Source organism: Colias croceus, chromosome 23, assembly GCF_905220415.1.
Source record: "Colias croceus chromosome 23, ilColCroc2.1".
Lineage (NCBI taxonomy): Eukaryota > Metazoa > Arthropoda > Insecta > Lepidoptera > Pieridae > Colias > Colias croceus.
In genome coordinates, this window is record NC_059559.1 from 6,736,361 (window position 1) to 6,759,301 (window position 22,941).

General features: G+C 35.0%; 2 protein-coding genes and 1 non-coding gene across 4 annotated transcripts; all 3 read right to left on the reverse strand.

Annotated features, from left to right (window-relative positions):
- Positions 1 to 4,163: 4,163 nt before the first annotated feature.
- On the reverse strand, positions 4,164 to 16,888 carry LOC123702360 (gastrula zinc finger protein XlCGF26.1-like). Of its 2 annotated transcripts, XR_006752860.1 has the most exons (6): positions 16,644 to 16,888; positions 15,473 to 15,608; positions 14,218 to 14,286; positions 7,788 to 7,865; positions 4,943 to 6,182; positions 4,164 to 4,894 (listed from the first exon to the last, which is right to left on the reverse strand). XR_006752860.1 is itself a non-coding variant. In XM_045650098.1 (5 exons), the coding sequence occupies exons 1-5, from the start codon at positions 16,797 to 16,799 to the stop codon at positions 5,047 to 5,049; spliced, it is 1,575 nt and encodes a 524-aa protein (XP_045506054.1). In that variant the 5' UTR covers positions 16,800 to 16,888; the 3' UTR covers positions 4,164 to 5,046. The 2 variants fall into 2 exon arrangements, 1 of the variants encoding a protein (XP_045506054.1); XM_045650098.1 differs by having other exon boundaries at positions 4,164 to 6,182.
- A 553-nt stretch (positions 16,889 to 17,441) lies between these two features.
- Positions 17,442 to 19,514, reverse strand: LOC123702352. Its single transcript, XM_045650084.1, has 3 exons — positions 19,408 to 19,514; positions 18,931 to 19,114; positions 17,442 to 17,655 (listed from the first exon to the last, which is right to left on the reverse strand). The coding sequence occupies exons 1-3, from the start codon at positions 19,487 to 19,489 to the stop codon at positions 17,451 to 17,453; spliced, it is 471 nt and encodes a 156-aa protein (XP_045506040.1). The 5' UTR covers positions 19,490 to 19,514; the 3' UTR covers positions 17,442 to 17,450.
- Positions 19,515 to 21,572: 2,058 nt separating this feature from the next.
- On the reverse strand, positions 21,573 to 21,654 carry Trnas-cga. The gene has a single exon. It is a non-coding gene; the product is annotated as a tRNA-Ser (tRNA).
- Between the last annotated feature and the right edge of the window lie 1,287 nt (positions 21,655 to 22,941).

Below are 22,941 nucleotides of genomic sequence, written 5' to 3' on the forward strand. Positions count from 1 at the left end.
ATGAAACACAACACGACACTGTTATTCAGGAAATTTCCAAAATAGCTCAATTACTTATCGGACTCTTATCAGACACTTGTCGGTTGTTTATCGGAATTTGGTTTCTTATTTATAGTTTTTCGATTAACAAGGTTTTTAGGGTCCCATTATCATAGGGTGAAACTTCACTCAAGTGTGCAAGTACGACTTCGCTGTCACCAGGCTATATTTCATGAACCGTGATAGTTAAGACAGTTGAAATTTGCAGAGATTATTTTTCCGACCCAAATATCGACCAATAGAATTGCACCATTCGACGTCACGTGGTACAACCTACATGGTATTATACTGATAATTTTTTGAAAATTTTCTCTGGTCGTTGACGTCAAACTGACAGGTTGAATTCAATTGTGAAATTATATTGGCCGACATTTGGGACGGAAAAATAATCTCCCGAATACCACACGAGCTTCAAAATTATCTGGAATTTCCCTCAAGGTTCCCTGCAAACAAATAAAGTCGTCAAGTTTTTCAGGAAAAATCACTCGCGCTTCGCGCTCGTGATTTTTTAACCTTGACTGAAAACTTGACTCCTTCATTTGTTTGCAACGAACCTATCGGAAAATACCCGATAATTTTGAAGCTCTTGTGGTATTATAAGTGATTATTCATGACAAAATTTCAGTATTTCCATTACAAATATTAACAAATCGAATTGCATGGGTCATGGGTGAACAATTTTTGCAATTTCTCTTTAGCTTATGTGTACTGAACCCTTAGTGTTACGAGTCCGACTCGCACTTGACTAGTTTTTATTATTGCTTGACTAGCCACTCTCCGCGGTTACATCCGAGTTTACTCGAGAGTCGACAAATATTTTTATTTATAAGTATATACATAGTAGGTACCTAGTTTAGATCCAAAAACATTCAAGCTAATGTACTATGTACATATATGTATTTCAAACTAACGGTCCACCCCGGCTTCGACCGTGGTACATTTACGTTTTCTCTACATAAGAACCATCCTCGTACTTCAAGGAATATAATATAAAAATAATTATTGAAATCGGTCCACCCGTTCACGCGTGATGCCGTGACCAAGGAAAACGGGTTTCATTTTTATATACAGGGTGTAATCGTTAAGTGTGCACAAGCGATTATTCCGTAACTATTGCAGATATCAAAAAACTTTAAACTGATATCGAAAGTACTTAACCTAATGAGTAAAATGGCCATAATAAATGTTTTTAATTAGAACGAGAAATATCCAAAAATGTTACATCAAAAGCTCCCATACATTTTATTTCCCATATTTTTAGTATTCATAGCAGATTTTCGAAGTGACGTCCTCATTGTTCAATACAATGAGGAGCTCTATTTACAGTTTCTAAATGAACTTTCCTTCTTTGCGAAGTAATTAAAGCAGAAAACAAAAAAAGAAAGAAAAAGCTAAAATCTTTCATATTAAATGTACTAGGTTGATCCAAAAGTAATGATAATTGGGTATTTCCTGTGCACATAAAAATATAAAATAAATGTTTTTTGCTTGCTCATGTACTCACTAAGTTATCACAAAAAAATCATATCAACAGGCCACGTTTCCAAGTATTTACATTAATTTTAATGTGAACCGTGCGTGCCAGAATGTTTCCCGACGAAAAGAAGAATCAATGATTCGACATTTAGAGGGTGAATTTCTAAATTTTTAATAAGATCAGGATAATTTTTTATCACGATTTGTGACCATGGATGTTACCCGGGTTCACCATGTTTATGGTGAAACCAAGATTCCATCAATGGCTTGGATGCGAGCTTCCAAAGTGACGATAAATAAATTCAAAGTGAAAATTAGTGGGATAGGTTAAAGTGGTAGTTTTTTGGGACGCTGAAGGCATAAGTATGGTGGAATATTCTAAGAAGGTAGCCACTATATTGGGCTCTTACTACACAGACTAAATTAAAAGATTGCGGTAGGTTATTAAGGAAAAGAGACGTGTCAAACTACGGGCTTGAATGCTGTTTCACCAAGACAACGCACCCACAAACGCACCAGATCACAAAGCGTCAGTTGCAATGGCTGCCATTCAAAAATCGGCATTCCAAATGCTTGAACACCCACCCTGTTAGTTAGATCTAGCTCCTAGTTAATTATATCCTCTTCCTGGGCACAAGAAACACAGTCTTAGCAAGAAATTTGAAGACGACAGCGAAGTGATGACCGCAGTAGAGGGGGTTTTTGTGGATGAAGTCAAAGTTTTTTTTTCTAAGGTTAGGAAAAAAAATATCGAAGTATATTATCTAGTTAGAAGACTATCTAGTGACATACCTAATTATTTTAACTGTAATGACCTTGTTTAATATTGATTATCATTACTTTTGGATCAACCCATGTACATGGGATATTCATACCTCATACTAAATGTACGGGAGGGTTTTAAGTTAATTTTTTAGATATTTCTCGTTTTATTAAAAAAAAATTATTATGGCCATTTTACTCATTAGGTTAAGTACTTTCGATATCAGTTCAAAGTTTTTTGATATCTGTAATAGTTACGAAATAATCGCCTTTTAATTTAGAATTATAAATATAACACATTGCAAAACAAACCTTACCAATGGAAAAATACACTTGAAAATCAAATATACATCACCATCCATTGCTGCTTAAACACCACTTGATTATAACATGTACTATACAAACGCAGCAATGGTTTGCAAATTGATTATTGTAACATCGATGTTTGTGAACGTGCAATGTCATAATACCAGGTTCTGTTATAGAGTAAATTGGCAGAATTGAGTAGCAGTAGATTGACTAATTGTAAAGATTATTTTTATACACGGAAGGCTGTAATTGAATAAAGGACACATATCGATTACACCTTAACAATTGAAAAAGAATTGAAAGCCCTTTAGATGGTCGGTCAAGCAACCAGCCTTAATAAACAACTAACAAAGAACTTTCGAGTTTTATGAATAAAATACATTTCACAACAGACAGACAAGCAAGATAGTTTTATTATTAGAAAACTTTGTCAAAATTTAATTTACAAAACCGGTTTTTACTGATAAGACAAAATAAATAAGACAAACCTTCAAAACCCATGAAGCATGCACGTGTATGCATAAATTAATTTTGTTTAAAATTTTTAGGGTTTCGAACCACAAGGAAAAAATGGTACCTTTACACTTTTACAGGATCATTTTGTTGTCCACCTGTTTTTATGTCAAGACCATTTTTCTTATGAACGCGTGGAGGTATGAAGCTGAAATTTATATTGAATACTCAAGTCTACGCTACCTTGAAGCTGTGAAAAAAATCAAACTTATAAGCCAACGCAATCAAAAGACACAGTCGTTTAACTTTAAGCTACAAACTTTCGCAAATTTCTGAAAACTTTCGGAATGAAAACCTACAGGGTACTAATTCTCGTGAAATTTCATATTGTAATTGTTTATAATCCGATCTTCTTTTTTGGAAGTCGGTTAAAAAATCTTACTACGGGAATCGAACCCAGGACCTTTTAAGTTTATTAGTAGCAGATGATAAAATAAATGGATGTACTTAAGTACTTTTTATTTAAGTTATTCTTGTTAGAAGATATTACAATTTATTTACCAAAAATAACAGTCGTAAACCTCCTTTTTGGAAGTCGGTTAAATATCTCTCCGGGAATCGAACCCGGGACTTTAAGTTACTTAGTAGTTAGTATTTGGGGGTAAAATAAAACACACTTTATATATAACTTATTTAATAAAAAGTTTTTACAAATGATAACGTGAAAAAATTATTGCACTTTTGTTTATCTAAAATTCTTGAATCTAATTTTTTAATAAAATTTATTTAATAATAACACGTATCTTATAAATAATATATATACAATAACGTATATAAAAATGTATGTTTGTTTGTTCACAGTTGGGAACGGCTCAACAATGATTGAGGATATGATTTTTTATACATAAATGCAAAAATAATGCCCTTTTAGAACGGCTGGCAACTGAAATAATTTCATAATTTTTTACAAAAAAAAAAAAAAAAACAAAATAGTTCTGCTACTTATTCCATTTTGATAACATTTTTTAATTATTAAAAAAATAAAAATAAATCAAAATTTCTATGATAACGTTCTACAGCGTTGTAATGAAAAAATTCTGATTTTTAAGAACATTTTTTTTAAATTATATTACAGACAGTCTGACAAAAATACAATCTTTTCGATTGTATTTTTGTACACAAGTACATATTTCTTTTTAAACTGTGCCAATCTGAAACCGTATTATGACCTCTTATTCCCAGTCAGTTTACGCCGTGAATTGAACTCAGTGGCAAATTCATATAATTATGTAATACCATAATTAACCATGGCTGGTTATTGCGTTCATAATATGAATTTGCCAGTCAGTTCAATTCACGGCGTAAACTGACTGGGAATAAGTGGTCATAATACGGCTCCTGACGTTTTTTATTAAAATTTCCTCTATCTAAGCGATTGCATTATCAATATAATATAATATTTAACAAAAAAATAATATCATTTTGAGATGTCACGATAAATATTCATGCTTCTAATTCCAACTGTATTTTACATATTAATTAATAATAGTCACCAATTTTTAGTAAAAAGATGTAGATAGACTATTAGCGAAAGTGGCTAATTGGCCACATTTTACATGTATTGGCACGTCTAAATGTGGACAATTAGCCACTCCAGTTGTCTCTTTTTCGCTCACGATAGTTGAATCATGCCATCTCACTTTGACATCTAATCGTGTGTGCGTTAGTTTGCCGTTTGAAGATCGAATGTTGTGTTGGTAACCAATCTACACATTTTTACTTGTAATATCATTTTTTGAAGTGAAAATTCTTTAGTCGCGTTGAGAGCAAAATTTCAAGGTTACTCCATGTGACGGTATTGCCATGACGGCATGGCAATACCGTCACATGGAGTAAAGCAACGATTTTAGTACTTTGAATCTTGCCAAAGAAGTTTCACTTCTGACACGTGTGCTCGACACACTTTTTTTAGAACAACCGTTCACAACCGCGCCGTGCACAACCAGCCTAATTCAAATTCCGCTCGTGCACTTTTAAGTGTCCTTTCAAAGTGCACTTTTGCGTAAAGGCCCATCCACACACGGGGCATGTGAACCGCTTGTCATTATTATGTATACGCATGTGCTCCCTTAAAGTTTTCAATCTCTGATACGATTTATTGCAAACATTGCAAACATGAATTCTTTCCCCATCGTGTTTTATCATGTGCATTTTTAGCGAATTTCTCGTATAAAACGCCAAGTCACATTTGGTACATTTATGGTTCCTTTCGTTTAAATGATCGCGTCTGACATGACTGGACAAATGCCCTGGCGTTATATAGCTCTGTGTACAGGCTTTGCACTTATATTTCTTCAGTTCCTCATTATGAACTTCCGCTAAATGTTTTTGCCTTGCGTAAAAAGACGATAAGGATATATTACACTTTTTGCAAACATATCTGATGCCAGATTTGTGTTCTTTCGACACGTGGTTCTCCCGTTTAGTCACTTTATCGAATACGATATCGCAGAAACGACACGGGAACGATCCGATCTCGTGCGTTCTCAAGTGGCCTCTGAGACGGGATCGAGAAGCGAAAGCCTTTCCACAACTATCACAAGTGTAGTTTGGGTAATGTTCGTTCATATGAGTGTTTAGGGTGACAAAGTTTAGGAACGTCTTCTTGCAAATGGGACAATCGAGTTGATCTTTTTCTAGTTTAAAGGGAAGTTTGTTGACTCGACACCCATTCCTACAGACTTCTATATGATGTTTCATTTCGTCATAGTTATGCACGTCTGTTGCGCAATTCTTGCATCGGAGTACTTTGCCATTCTTTTGGAACTTCTGCGAGTTGGAATGCTCCATTTTCTTGATAGCTGTCGCCATGTTTGACGTACTGTGTAAGCTAATGTGGGTCTTCAAGTCATCCAGGTTGGTACACTTTTCGGGACATATTGTGCATGAAAACGTGTTGTCTCTGTTCATTTTGAAGGGGAAAAGCCCGGCAGTTATTAGAGCCTCTGTATCTTCCAAGTCTGCTACTTTTTTACACACGCTCGAATAGGTCATTTTCTTCTTGCTAGTGGGAAGCTTTTTCCGCGTTTTTCTTGGAGGTCTGTACTCGTCCGGTTCGTTCTTAAGTGCCATACCGCTTAATACTGTAAAAAAAAGGATTTTAAGAAAAAAAATACTGTTGCAGAGAATTTAATTTTATAGTTATTCTTTCTTAAGCTAAATTTTTGCGTATAATTTGATTTTGTCATTTTAAAACTATCTCAAAAGTTTCACTTAATCTTGTTTCTCAAAGACCTTTGAGGTCAGTATTTTTTTGCAATGGTCTTAATTGTTATTGCTGCAATTAACTACATATATCATATTCTTTTTGAGTAAAATTTTCTATCTACAGTATTAAGGGTATTTTCTCTCATCCGTGATGTTTTAAAGCAGTCCAGAGTAGGAAAGCGATAGCGTTAGACAATCTTTATAAAAAAAAAATAGTCTATTTCTTTTAAACAAGTTTTCATCTTGGATTGGAGTTAATTTCATGTGGCGCTGTCATTTTTACATTCTGGAAATAATACTGCTTTAAAACAAATATTATAAATGCCAAAGTTTGTGACGATGGATGTATGTATATGTGTATGTATGTTTGTTACTTTTTCACGCAAATACTACTGAACCGATTACAATGAAATTTAGCACATATAGAGGGTAACTTGAATTAACACATAGGACATGTTTTATCCCGGAAATCCCACGGGAACGGGAACTATGCGGGTTTTTCTTTGAAAACGCGGGCGATGCCGCGGGCGGAAAGCTAGTAGTAAATATTACCTACAAAATTCCACTTGTATATTATTTAAACATTATTTTATTAACGATTTAGTAGATCAATTTAAATTGTAACAAATGTAGACACAACTTCTGATAACGATAAAAATTAAAATGCATGAAGTTTATGATTAGTATACAAGTTTCACGAATAAATTAATATATAAATTTAGTAACATGATAAAATGAGGTTTTTACGCGAAAGTATAACAAATCCATCGTCACAAACTTTCGCATTTATAATATACTAGCTTTCCACCCGCAGCTTCGCCCGCCCAGTCAAAGAAAAACCCGGTAAAAAGTAGCCTATGTCCTTTCTCGGGTATCAAAATATCTCTATACCAAATTTAATGGTAAATGTTGGTAAATGTTAAAATAATTATGTAATGACGATTCGAAAGTGCTACTAAATAGTAGTCTAATTGAATAAATGAATTTTTGAGTTTGAGTTTGAGTTTGAAAATGCAAATTGGTTCAGTAGTTAAGGCGTGATTGAGTAACAGACAGACAAACAGAGTTACTTTCGCATTAATAATATTAGTATGGATACTAGCTTTCCGTCGGCGGCTTTGAACGCGTAGTCAAAGAAAAACCCGCATAGTTCCCGTTCCCGTGGGATTACTGGGATAAAACCTATCCTATGTGTTAATCCAAGTTACCCTCTCTATGTGTGCTACATTTCATTGTAATCGGTTCAGTAACATTTGCGTGAAAGAGTAACAAAAATACACATACACATCCATCCTCACAAACTTTCGCATTTATAATATTAGTAGGATAGGATAGGATAGGATAGGATAGGATAGAGTAGTAGGATAGAATAGGATAGTAGGATAGAATAGGATAGTAGGATAGAATAGGATAGTAGGATAGAATAGGATAGTAGGATAGGATAGGATAGTAGAATAGGATAGGATAGGATAGATACTCACTGTCTTCGTTCATTTCATCATCAATATAATCACTGTTTGATTCTTGCTTGAAATGGCTGAGGAGGATTTCATCATCTGAAAATACAACAAAAAAATTAAGGTTTTTAATGAAAAATAAAACGGTTGTATTACTGGCTTCATTTATATTATAGTTCACTATTTCATAAAATAAGTTCACGTCAAATACAAATAATAGTTTGGAAAATCCAAAAGTGCACGCCTCATAATCTCATCCTTTACAATAAAATTGATTATTTATAAAGAGTACACTATAAATATAAAAAAGAAATAAAATAAAACATTTGGAAAAGTAAAGAAAGCGGTACCGTAATAATTGAGCTATTTTTCTTGTGGCCCCACCTAGATGTGAAACTGCGTAGGTTTAAGGGACTGACTACCAACTTATTTTTTTAAATCTTGGCTTATAGTATAAAGAGTATAAAGAATCGAGTTTATAATGGTGAATTTTGAGTACACTATAAATATAAAAAAAAAAATAAAAAATAAAGAATATATATATAGATATACTAAAATTATGGAGAACAGTCGATATTTTTTTTTTGTTTATTTAATAACAATTAAACCACATCGAATCAGACCCTGAAAAATGAAAGGGTTCTATTCCTGAGCATACTCAAGCGTAAGAGAAAAAAAAGACTCGATTAGTAAAGTATTTCGGTCGCTATCGTGTTAACAAGAAAATCCTCCGCACATACAGACACACGGACGTCCAAGACAGAACTTTTTTAAACTGTTTTTTAACTAGTTTAAATAACAAAAATGACATCAAAAATATCATGAATATTAAAAATAGTGTTTTTTCTTAATATGTGTGTGTATGTATTATCTTACAAGTGCAATGTATGATACATAAAGACATTTTAAGTTTGAAAAATCAGATGTTTTGCGCGAAGTGACAGTAGTACCCACCTCAACGCTTCGCTTATGAGGCGTGCAAAAGTATTGAATCGGATTCGGAAAGGCTATAATGACATTTTAGATTTTTTATAATATCATAAATAAAAAGAAATTTAAATTATCTTAAATATAGTTTAATTACTACTAGGTACAGTTCGATTCAAACTTAGAGCTAGCGCGCAAGAGCAACTTTTGTCTCCGCAACTATTTTGTCTCTCCCATCAACTCTATGGGCTAGTAAGAAAGTGCGCGCACGTAGCGACACAACTCCCCATAGAGTTGAAGGGAGAGACTAAATAGCTGCGGAGACAAAAGTTACTCTTGCGCGCTAGCTCTTAATGGCGGTTCGGAAGTTAGCTGCCAATTCATCCGTCCGTCCGTAAATCTCGTAAGTCTCAATTCTTATTTCGATTATAACTAAAGTAATAATTGATCTAGAGAAAAAATATCTTGGCATTGGATAGTAAACTATATTTTGTTTCTGTTAACATTTATTTTAGACATAAAGTCCCAGTAAATCTTAAAAAAATGTAATAATCCTAAAAAAAAAATCATAATTTTTGAACAAAAAATGAATCGAGCGAAAATATTACAATTACGTAACTGTCTTGTACATGGAAAGAAAAAGGCCCAATAAATCATATACTAAAGTTCCATTTTGATTGTATGTGTGACTGTTTCAGAATATAGAAGCAAATTCACATAAAATTTAGGGAGCCACGTCTTAAGGCCGGCCGTACACGGACCACCGCGAGACCGACGCGGACGGCTTGAAGCCGCGACCGCGCGGTGGATTATAGACATTCATTCACTGCCGTACACGGACTGCTCGAGCAGTCGCGACCGCTTTAAGCCATCATCTAGGTACGCGGTTTGAAAGAAAGAAAGAAAGAAAATACATTTAATCACAAATACTTTCACAAGTTTTTAACTTATAACTAAACACTTTGCATGGAAAAAAAATTAATCTTAAAATACAATAAATACATTCAAATATCTTAATATCGTATTTGTGATTAGGTGGACTACTCAGCATTTGCCTCTCCGTATTAGAGGAGAGGCGCCGGTTTTCAGTAGTCCCCTCGACTTGCTACGCTTGGAGCACAGAACGGTCTTCTGGGTGGTTAAATTAGGAGCTAATACATAATTTAAAAAGAGCTTTGTAGTGAGGTTTGTAGTGACAGCTCGAGCAGTCAACGACCGACCGCTCGAGCAGTCCGTCCGCTCAGCCGTTAACTGCTCGAGCCGCCCGTGTACGGCCGCTCTATCAATCATATATTTTTTGTTATACGTGAAATAAAATTAACATATGTAGGACATTCTATTCTCTGAATCACAAATTTTAAACTTATTAAATCGATTTTTTTATATGATTTAATGATAAATTTAAATATCCAGAAACTACTAACATATCGTTGTGTAATCCATACTATTATACTATTAATATTATAAATGCGAAAGTAACTCTGTCTGTCTGTTACTCAATCACGCCTAAACTACTAAACCAATTTTCATTAAATTTGGTATGGAGATATTTTGATACCCGAGAAAGGACGTAGGCTACCTTTTAGAAGCCGGGGCGGACCACTAGTTAATAATAAAGGCTAGAATTAATTTAATTCTTATCTAAGTATTTTAATGAATTTTTTAATTAGGTTTTTTAATTTAGCTCTTTAAAATTTATTGTAGACATAGATAATTTATAATAGCATAATTTAAAGCGTAATTTTTAAACAGACACATGTAGTAATTACTATTGGATAATAAATAACATAAAATGTTAATCTTTTAGAACATGTTTAACGAAAAACCGAAAAATAATACCCAGCCATGTCTTAGAACCTTTGAAACAAATAAGTGATTCAAATAAAAAAATCCCAATTTTTATAAATTCCTACTGGACCTACAATGACATTGTAGAGAACTGTAGAGGGGTTGTGAACTCCAAGACGATACTGATCGTAATGATTTTATTTTGCACACAATATCCGTATTTATACAAAAATCGACCAAAAACAAAACCAATCAGAATTCTAATGTTGAAATTGAAATTTAGAATGCGCTCTGATAATGAAAAAGAATGCGCCGGCCTGTACACAATATGATATATATAAACTCTATGCATGTCTCCCATAGTGTCCCCCCTCAAGCGAAGCGAACATTTTTCTTGACGACGCGTCCACTTCTTGTAGTGTAGGGACGTGCCTGGTCCGTGTTGTAGTCTGTAGCAGGAACTGACGACGTAGTACTCGTAGGTGTAGGTGTAGATGCTACTGCTGTGCTTGCCATACCTTCAACCTCTTCGTTTAATATGTATGCAGGCTTGAGTCTGTCAATTGATACTACTGTAGTCCGAAGAGGTAACTGTATTTGGTAGTACTTGTCGTAGCGCTTCAGTACTTCATAAGGGCCGTCATACGGCGGAGTGAGTGGTGCTCGAACTGTATCGTTCCGTATGAATACATGAGTACACGTAGACAAATCCTTGTAAATAAATGTTGCTCGATTTGCGGGGGATCGTTTAGTCGGTGTGAGTATAGCCATAGTTTCTGTCAGGCGTTTCACGTAGTCAGCGTCTTCAATACCCGTCCGTGTAGGCACGAAGAAATCGGAGGGCATGCGCAGTGTAGTGCCGTAGGTCATCATAGCTGGACTCAAGTTGTTATCTTCTCTTATAGCTGTGCGTAAACCCAGCAGTACTGTCGGTAGTTCGTCTGTCCATTGACAAGTACTGCCGCGAGCTATGAGCGCGGCTTTCATAGTGCGATGCCATCGTTCGATTTGCCCATTTGCTTGAGGGTGAAATGCCGTAGTGCGTATTCTTGTAACCCCAAATCTTTTCATGAGTGCCTTAAATAAAGCAGATTCAAATTGTCGACCTTGATCGGTAGATATGCGTAGCGGGCAGCCGAAGCGTGCAATCCAGTTCTCGTACAATGCTTTCGCGACGACTTCGGCAGTTATTTCTTGAATTGGAACTGCTTCAGGCCATTTTGTAAGACGATCAATGATGGTAACACAGTATCGGTAATCTCTTGAGAGTCGTAGTGGACCGACTATATCTATGTGTATGTGTTCGAAGCGTTGCGAAGGCGGGAACTCTGCTAATGGAGTGACGACGTGCCGGTGAACTTTTGCTCGTTGACAGCTGATACAAGACTTGGCCCATAACGTAGCGTCTTTATTCATAGCTGGCCAGAAAAACTTCGATGTTATTAGCTTCCGAGTAGCTCTAATACCAGGGTGGCATAGTCCGTGTTGAGCGTTAAATGCCATAAAACGGTATGCCTTTGGTAGAAAAGAACGGGGCGATGCGCTTGATAGCTCGCACGTGATTGGTCGATCGAGTCCGGGTAGCGTGACTTCACCAAATGTTAAATTTGTTTGAGTTTTTAACTTTCTGAGCTCTTCGTCGTTACTTTGGTCGACGGCTAACTGCTTGTAGTCGATTACATTAGGGCATTGGATGTCTTCGATGCGTGACAACGCGTCGGCGGCTGTGTTCTCTTCTCCTTTGATATACTTGATACTCGAACAGAATTGACTTATGTAATACAGCCGCGTATATTGCTAATAATTCGCGAAAATACACGCTGTAGCGACATTGCGTAGCACTCATTGCTTTAGAGAAAAAGGCTAGCGGTTTCCATCAATCTTTTGTTGAACTTTTGTTGAAGTACAGCGCCGAGACTATGATCCGAGGCGTCAGTCATGATGGCAAAGGAGCAGCCAAGAATGGGAAAACATAATGTTGTCGCTTCTGTGATGCTTTGTCGGCATTTCTCAAAAGCTTCAATTGCTGCAGTAGTCCATTCGATAGGCGTTTTGTCGTTCTTCTTTTTATTATGTAGAAACTTGTTTAATTCATTTTGTAGATGTGCTTGGTTCGGTAGGCAGTCTCTGTAAAAGATGGTAGCAGCCTGGACTGGATGTAGACGGGGGCCAGCTCGCAGTGCTTTTCTTCATGGTGTTGTTAGTCTTTTTCTTCCATGTTTTCTTTTTGCTCCGTCGAAGGTCACCAACTGTAAAGGGGTTGTGAACTCCAAGACGATACTGATCGTAATGATTTTATTTTGCACACAATATCCGTATTTATACAAAAATCGACCAAAAACAAAACCAATCAGAATTCTAATGTTGAAATTGAAATTTAGAATGCGCTCTGATAATGAAAAAGAATGCGCCGGCCTGTACACAATATGATATATATAAACTCTATGCATGTCTCCCATAACATAATCAGACACACATATTATATACTTAAGCACTCTTTTGTCTCTGTAAGAGGTTAAAATTATTATGCAAATGCTTCTTACTAAAATTTTAACGAATAGAGAAATAAATCGATCTCTAAGCAGAATTAAATTTATTATATTCTTTAAAATTTTCACATTTATAAAGAACTAGCTTTCCACCCGCGGCATCGCCCGCGCAGTCAAAAAAAACCCGCATAGTTCCCGTTCCCGTGGGATTTCCGGGATAAAACCTATCCTATGTCCTTTCACGGGTATCGAAATACCTATATACAAAATTTCATGCAAATTGGTTCAGTAGTTAAGGCGTGATTAGCCCGGCCGTACACGGACTGCTCGAGTGGTCTGTCGTTGACTGCTCGAGGATGACCAATAAGTTGACGGCTTGAAGCGGTCGCGACTGCTCGAGCAGTCCGTGTACGGCCGGGCTAATCACGCCTTAACTACTGAACCAATTTGCATGAAATTTTGTATATAGGTATTTCGATACCCGTGAAAGCAACTATGGAGTTTCTTGCCGGTTCTTCTCCGTAGATACCTACTGCTTTCCACGGTGGTAAATGTTAAAAATATGTAATGACGATTCAAAAGTGCTTCTCGAAGAAGTCTAATTGAATAAATAAATGTTTGAGTTTGAATGCCTTATGGGAGGCCCGTGTCCCAGCAGTGGGAACATAGTATATGGATGATGATGATAATGATTTTTTTAAAAGATAAATGGTATTAAACACAGTCTATCTTTAAATCAGGGATCTGCCCCCCTAGACAAGGTGGCTTTCTATTAGCGTAAAGTTCAATAGAATAGACTATGAATGTATGAGATTGACGTAAGCTGTAGATAAACGTATCTACAGCTTACTTCAATCTCATACATTCACAATCTATTCTATCAAACTTTACGCTAACAGAAAGCCACTTGTCTAGGGGGGCTGTCACTTTTACAGTTGTCTATGTGAAATACGACAAAAGCAGATTAAAGAGAACCCACGCTTAGGCTGGTTGCAGAGCTTGACCGACCGTCAGTGCGTACCGTCGGTCCTGACGATACGCATCAACAATTGTATGACTATGACACTAATGCGCATGACAATACGCGTGCGTATGGTCGGTCTAGCTATGAACGGTTTTATGAATTTCCATACATATGACAAGCGCGTCTGACGTACAAACTGATGGTCGGTCAAGCTCTGCAACCAGCCTAAGTTAAACCCTGTCTAAAGTTTTTTGTGGTAAGACAGTGAGCATCTGACTTCACTCACCACTCGCACTATCATTGCCCATGTCTTTAGATATCTCCTCTTTAACTGCCATCGCATTTTCGTCCGCGTCTGAAAGTTATGTGAAAAAAAAATTAACAAAAAATTTCAGAGAAGAATATATTAATAAATAAATATTTTTTTCAGGGCAATTTTCACACACGGCACAATCTGATCCCATACTAAGCTTTCGCTTGTGTTATGGAAACCAGATGGCTGATAAATAATTTTAAATAAATACTTATATAGATATTCAACACCCAGACACAGAGCAAACATCTATGTTCATCACACAAATATTTGCCCCGGGTGGGAATCGAACCCACAACCTCTGGCCACTACCAACCAAGCCAATCGGTCAGTCAAATTAAGTATTAATATTTCTTTATTTCAGAATACAATTAAAATAATTACACGTATCTATTTAACACAAATAATCGAATTCTATAGAAAAATACGATAGTAACGATATTTCATGGTGACTTAAAAAATATACAAGTAAGTAATACATTTTTATAATTACGAAATTTTCGTTCTTCCTACTAATACATATTATAAATGCGAAAGGTTGTGAGGATGTGTGTGTGTGTGTGTGTGTTTGTTACTTTTTCACACAAATACTACTGAACCGATTATGAAATACACATCCCAGAAATCCCACGGGAACTATGCGGGTTTTTCTTTGAAAACGCGGGCGAAGCCGCGGGCGGAAAGCTAGTTAAATATAAAACACTGTATATAACTAAAGCCTCTTTGGCTTGAAAAAATCTTATTTGTGTATTAAAATATATAGGTTTTTAATGTTACCTTAGCTTTTTAATGTCTTATTTAATGTCACCTTAGCTTGAGAGAAAACGTATGAAATTATTTCTATGGCATAAAACACAAATTTATAGATATTATAAAGACGTGGTACCTACATGTTTACATTTTTTTTCATAAGAACCATCCTCGTACTTCAAGGAATAGATTCAGCAGTGCATGTGATGACAGAATTTTTATTAAAGAATTTTTTTACACCTTGGGTTACATTATTGCATTTTTGGTAAGGATCTCTAATTTTTTTTTTTGAAAATGCAATATAGCCTATGTTGCTCAGTGAGGATGCAGCTTTCCACTGGTGAAAGAATTTTTGAAATCGGTCCAGTAATTTATGCGTGAAAACCATACATACATAATTACAAACCTTTCCTCTTTATAATATTAGTATAGAAGTAGAGGAATATTATTAATAATTAATAAACTAATAATCACTTACTCTTTAATCTCGCAGCTGCTTCTAAAGATTTTAAAGACTCTTCAACTTGTTTTTTAAACTTAAAACATAACATTAGTTGGTCGATACAACTTTCACAAATAAGGCATTTAGTATCTTCCACATCTAGGCTTGCAACCTGCAAATAGACAAAGAGAATATATTTAAACATTAACATAATAAATCATCTATACTATATCACTACATAGTATAAAACAAAGTCGCTTTCTCTGTCCCTATGTTCCTTTGTATGCTTAAATCTTTAAAACTACGCAACAGATTTTGATGCGGTTTTTTTTAATAGATAGAGTGATTCAAGAGGAAGGTTTTAGTATATAATTTATTAGGTTTTAGACAAAGCGGGCGGAGCCGCGGGCGGTAAGCTAGTAATATTATAAAGTAGAAAGGTTTGTTTGTTTGAATGTGCTAATCTCAGGAACTACTGGTCTGATTAAAAAAATCTTTTTGTGGTTAGATAGCCCATTTATCGTGGAAGGCTATAGGCTATATATTATCAGGCTAAGATCAACAGGAGCAGAGCAATGCGGGTAAAACCGCGGGGCGAGGATAGTAAGTGAAGTCCCACGTCCCCTAGTGGGTTAAGGGGCAGATGCATTATACATCTGTTTCACTGATCGATTTTCTTTAAGGACAAGTAGGTGATCAGCCTTCTGTGTCCTGCCAGACCGAGACATTTTTTTGAGGATAGTAGTAAATAATAATAACAATTTTATAGATTTATATTTAACTATCATTTTTATATAGAATGCTCTGTTCCTATTGGTAATAGTGTGATGATATTATATTGTAGCCTTTTTTGATAAATGGACTGAAATAATTTTTGAGACACAATTATGCTTTTTCAGTATTTCTCTGATTATTTTATTATTTATCTGCATCAAATTATTACCCATCATAATACAAGTGAAACCGGCGAATTAAAAACATCGCATTGATTTTCTGTTGTGAGACCACAGAACTTAGTCTACAGAATTTTATCAAAATCGGTTGAGTAATTTTGAAGCACTGTGAGTAAATTTAATATGAAAAGCTATTAATGATAGTTGGATACACTATCACGTCTATTTCTCAGCCAAACCAAAGAATTTAAGTGCCTTGAACTTCTTTGAGAAAGTATACTTTTTATGAATGAAAAATATTAAACAATACTTACATTTATAGAAAAACACTTCATCAATATATCTGAGTACGTTTCTGACTGTTTACAACCAATCTCCGTACCTATCATACTTTTAACAACATCCAATTTAGTGCATAAACAACAATTGCCCAGTAATGGTAACGTTTCTACCATTATACTGCTTTCCATTGTGAAATTGCGTTTTGATATATCTTATTGGAAACTAATAATACGATTCTTATTTACATAAAAAAAACTACTTCCCTTTTTATGTGAAAATTGAATAACAAAACTAGGTAGGTACGGAAACAATTCACATTTTGACTTTGACAGTAGCCGTGCACTCGTGCAGTTGCCAGCTGTTGTCATTTGTCACTCATACCTCAGTTGACACATGATATTTAAGGCGCGTTTTCATTTATGAAATAATATTCAAAACATAAAATTATAAAATAGGTACCTATTTGTACATTTATATGATCATAATTTTAGGCACGAAAATGTTAAGCCAGTGGTGAGATTTATGCTTAATGGTATATTTAGACGGATTTAGAAACTAAGTGCTTAGTATTAGTACACATAATAATAATATAATACTACGGTATTAGTATTGGTTGTAGTATTGGTGAAGAAATCGATCTTATTTAGTGACAAGACCGCCAAGTTTTCGCTTGCTCACCGTTTATACCTTGGTTTATACAGGTCAAGTTAATTAGTGACAAGTTGTAAGTGTAAATCAAATTGCTTATTACAAAATGCAATAGGTAATTAATTAAACATCAGTTCCAAAATGAAATACATTTATTAAAAAAATATCAACCAAAGCGGCCATATTGTAAATCACTTCGATTTTTTCTTCTTTTCCTTCTTCACAACACCCCCGGACTTACTCATCCCGCGTTTCATCAAAAGCTCTTGAGGTATGGGCATTTGCCCGCGAAAATCTACACCAGGGCCTGGCTTAAGCTTCATACGATGATCGGGGTAACGATATATCGATTCGGAGGGCAAGAATCGAATGCAGCCATTGTGAAAATGGAGGTCTCTGTAATTATATTATTTTATCATACAATTAATGTTAATTTTGTGAACAAGTACCGACGAGAATTTTGTCAATAAAAAAAAATTGCTAACTCTATATATATGTGTGGTACTTGGAAGGTAAACTAAATTAAGAACCAACTTTTATTATACAACTAGCGGTCCGTCCCGGCTTTGCCCGTGGTCCATATTCACGTTTTCTCTACATAAGAACCATCCTCGAACTTCAAGGAATAGGTATTATAAAAAAAGAATTAACGATACCGGTTAAGCTGTTCTCAAGTTATGCGCTTACCAACACATTTTGGGATTCATTTTTATATTATAGAAGATAATCTATTAATTTTTGTGTTTTATTTTTGTCTTTTAAATCTTCTGAGTAACTAGCTGTGCCCCGCAATAATTTATCCCGCATTGATCCGCTCCTATTGGTTTAAGGCTTGTGTAAGCGTGAAGATGTATAGCCTACAGCCTTCGTTAAAATATGGGCTGTCTAATACATAATTAATTTTTTCAAATCAGACCTGTAGTTCCCAAGATTTACGCCTTCAACTTCAAACAAACTCCTCATAGTTCAGGATACATCGCCCATTTTTGCAAGTGACTACACTATCAAGCTAATTTTCCGTTTGTAGCTTTATTTTGATGAGACGCCCAATAATTTCGTGTACGAAAGTCTCGATTGTGGTAGCTAACAGAGATAACAAGGATAAAAAATTTTGATTTGATGGTTCTCAAATATTTATTACTAACTGAATTTTTTTTTGTTCAATCTCAAGATAATTACCTAAATTATTCGAAAAAATATTGGTCCTACAAAATCTATGGTTGGTTCAAAGAGTCCCCCTTTCCAAAGTGTATCGATAACGAGGTCATCATAAATGATTACTAACAAGCTGATTTTTTTGTTTTCACTTAGTTAATGTTTATATAATTCAACAGACATATTGTCCTACAAATTGCGTAATAAATATTTGAGAACCATCAAATCAAAAAAATTTATCCTTGTTATCTCTGTTAGCTACCACAATCGAGAGTTTCTTACACGAAATTATTCGGTGTCTCATCAAAATAAAGCTACAAACGGAAAATCAGCTTGATAGTAGTCACTTGCAAAAATGGGCGATGTATCCTGAACTATCAGGTTTATAAAATTAATTATAGCTGTAGATAATCACTATACCAAAGAGCAAAGAGTAAAGTAATGGGGAACACTATACTTTGAGTGTGCTATAAGTAGCAAGGCAACCTATTGTCCGACTAGTATGAAACCTAGTACCTTATGCATGGAAATTGAAAAGGCGCGAAAACTCTCTCTTCAATGTGTTTTTTATACTCCAGCCAGCGACATTTTAAAAGTTCGTTATTTTGAACCGAATAATGCTTCATATACACGTAATCAAACAATCCCTTTTCGAACGCTGGCAATGTTCTATAATTTGAACCGATTTCTTTTGCAATTTCTGTAACACATAGTTGCTAATAGAATATCGTTTACATTGTGCTTATTTTCTTCATCACTACATCGTAGGTATATAACAAAGTAGTTTCCCGCTGTCTATGTCTGTCCCTATAATACATGCTTAGATTATGGCTAGATAATAGATTAGATCTTTAATTAATAATTAATTAAATTAATTCTTAGATCTTTTAAACTACGCAACGAATATTGATGCTTTTTTTTAATAGAAAGAGTAGGTCAAGAGGATTTTTTTAGCATTTAAATTTATGTAAGTATTAACTTTTAAATACACACCTTCCGTTACAACTACATCTGGCTTAGTCCTTTTTATTCGGTCACAAACGGCATACGCATTTTTATTTTCTTTTGCAGCCATAATTTGTATTTTATTTCAATTTCTTAGCAAGTTCATAACAAAATAAACAACAAGTCAATACATTTGACATAGCATAAGATGATACACGTCATCATGTATTTTCTCGAGGGCACGTAAATTACAAGAAAAAAATGTAAAGAGGTGTAATATCACGGAAACTAAATGATGCACTTAAAACTGTGACCTAAAAGCATTTACTGTTCTGAGTTTTTTTTTGTAAAAATATCACATTAATATCGAATTTAAATGCTATATATCTATGAGATGAAATTTATAGGTCTGTGGATTTCTATAAAAGGGTAAGCAGGCAAATAAATACACTTATTATTTGTAAATGAATTTAATTTATAACCGCATGCGTTCTTTTCACGTGTCGCCTCAAGGAATCCTTAGTTGCGAAGAGGTTATTACAAAAGCTACACACAAAATTCTTCTCCCCCGTATGTGTTACTCTGTGGCGCGAAACGTCAGATTTCGTGTAGAAAAAATTATGACAGATGTCACATTCATGACTTTTCTCCTTCAAGTGAACGTATCGCACGTGATTGTTACACAAACTGCGCGTAATAAATACTTTTGAACAAACAGAACATTTATGTTCCGGTTTTTCCATACCGTGTTTTTCAACTAAGTGCATAACCCGAAAATTCTCTTGATAAAACCTTTCATCACAGTATGGACACGGGAAGCGAGATTTTCGTTCTATTTTTATATTATGAATGGCAATATCGTGTTTTCGCTTGTCAAGACGACATTTAAAGTCGAGTTCACACTGGCCACATCGAAACGTCCGATGATTCCTCGTCTTGTGTAAATTTAAAAAAACTAAATTCGTGAACCCCGCGCCGCAGATATGACACACATGGTTTTGAAAATGCTTATTTACATGTATGTTTAATAGTCTGAACATATTGAAGTTCTGCAAACATATTTGACATTGCAACCCCGAGGTTTCGATTTTAAAAGGCACTAATAAACTATCATTAAAATTAAACGCTATATCGTGTGTTTCTTTCAAATGGTTGACTAGATCATTGATGTTTTCCATCTTTTTGTTGCACTTTTTACAATTTAATACTGATATATCTACTTTTAACAGCTTATTTTGCTGGGATATGATATTTCTCTCTATGTCATGTATACTATGTTCGTTATTCGTATGTGTGCGCAGTTCATTTATGCCCGGAAACGGTTCTTTGCAACAGAAACATCTGTAGCGACTCTTATTCCATTGAAATATAACCATTGTTGAATTCGCTAATAGTTTCAGAGAGTTTTCTCGAAGCAGAGGTGCGATGCCACGCCGTTCTGCTGTTTTTGCCCATCTGTCGGTTGTTTTATCTGTGAACAGAATAAACACGTTAATTCAACGTTAATCTATACCAATAATACATACACCAAAAATAGTAATTTTTACAATTTTTGTCTGTCTGTCTGTTTGTTCCGGTTTATCTCTGGAACAGCTGGACTGATTTTGACGGGACTTTCACTGACAGAGACCTAATGTTATTAGGAGTAACTTATGCTATTATTTTGATATTTCTACAGGAACATCATCATCATCACAGGGACATAAGGATATAATAAAGAATAACTCAGCTAGGTCTTGCCGGTTGAGTAAACTTTAAATGTTTATAATAATAATAATAATTAAATGTTTATAATAATATAAAAATTATTATTATTATTATTTAAATGTTTATTTTTTTTGTAATTAATTTACCCAAAAACTACTTATCCTTTTTGAGATAGAGCTACAATGATCACTGAATAATATAAGCTATAACTAGCTGTGCTCTGCGGTTTTACCCGCAGTGCTCCACTCCTGTTGGTCTTAGCGTGATGATATATAGCCCATAGCCTTCCTCGATAAATGGGCTATCTATTATCTAACACCGAAACAATTTTTCAAATCGGACCAGTAGGTAGTTCCTGAGATTAACGCGTTCAAACAAACAAACAAACTCTTCAGCTTTGTAATATTAGTATAGAAAATAGTATAGGGAGTCGGTTACATACTACAGGAAAAGCTAATAAAAGCGTGTTAAAAAGGAAGCCACCAAAGCTACTTTATCAAAAAATCCGCAGCCGGTAGGATTCGAACCTACGCTCCCAGAGGGAATCTGATTTCGAGTCAGACGCCTTAACCACTCGGCCACGACTGCTGTAAAGTTAATGTTTAAATTTAAGTACTTAATAAGCTGAAGCCGAAGATATGAAAATACCTCTAAAGTAGAGAAAAAGATGTAAAATAAAACAAGTGACAACATTTGACAACAGACAAAAATGCTCATAAAATAAAAACTACTGGGCCTATCCGAATAAAATTTTTACGGGACCAATTCGACACCATCCCGCATCGAACAAAAAAATTCACGTAAATCGGTTCAGAAACCGCGGAGTAATCGGTGTACATACATAAAAAAAAACATACCGGCCGAATTGATAACCTCCTCCTTTTTGAAGTCGGTTAATAAAACAACCTATTTTTACAACCTAATTCTTGTACATATAACACAAACCAATTTAAAAATATTATTTAAATCGTGAAAACTCATGCTATATTATTATCAAAGAAAATATCATATAATATAAACTTGTGTAACCATCTATACTAATATTATAAAGCTGAAGAGTTTGTTTGTTTGTTTGAACGCGCTAATCTCGGGAACTACTGGTCCGATTTGAAAAATTCTTTCGGTGTTAGATAGCTCATTTATCGAGGAAGGCTATAGGCTATATATCATCACGCTACGACCAACGGGACGGGAGCCACGGGGGTGAAACCGCACGGAGCAGCTAGTATAAAATACTAGCTTTCCACCCGCGGTGTCGCCCCGCGTTCCCGTGGGATTTCCGGGATAAAACCTATCCTATGTCCTTTCTCGGGTATCAAAATATCTCTATACCAAATTTCATGCAAATTGGTTCAGGAGTTAAGGCGTGATTGAGTAACAGACTGACAGATAGAGTTACTTTCGCATTTATAATATTACTAGCGGTCCGCCCCGGCTTCGCCCGTGGTACATTTTTACGTTTTCTCTCCATAAGAACCATCCTCGTACTTCAAGGAATATTAAAAAAAAAAGAATTAACGAAATCGGTTCAGCCGTTCTCGAGTTATGCGCTTACCAACACATTTTGCGATTCATTTTTATAGTATACTAGCGGTCCGCCCCGGCTTCGCCCGTGGTACATATTAACGTTTTCTCTACATAAGAACCATCCTCGTACTTCAAGGAATATAATAAAAAAAGAATTATCGAAATCGGTTCAGCCGTTCTCGAGTTATGGAATTACAACGAAAAGTGGCATTGATTTTTATATATTAGATATAATATATAGTACATAATATAGTATGGATATATCTATTTCTAGTAATGGATAATATTAAATCCAAAAAAAACAAAAGAACTTTATCACACACATTAAAATAAATTTTACAACAATCT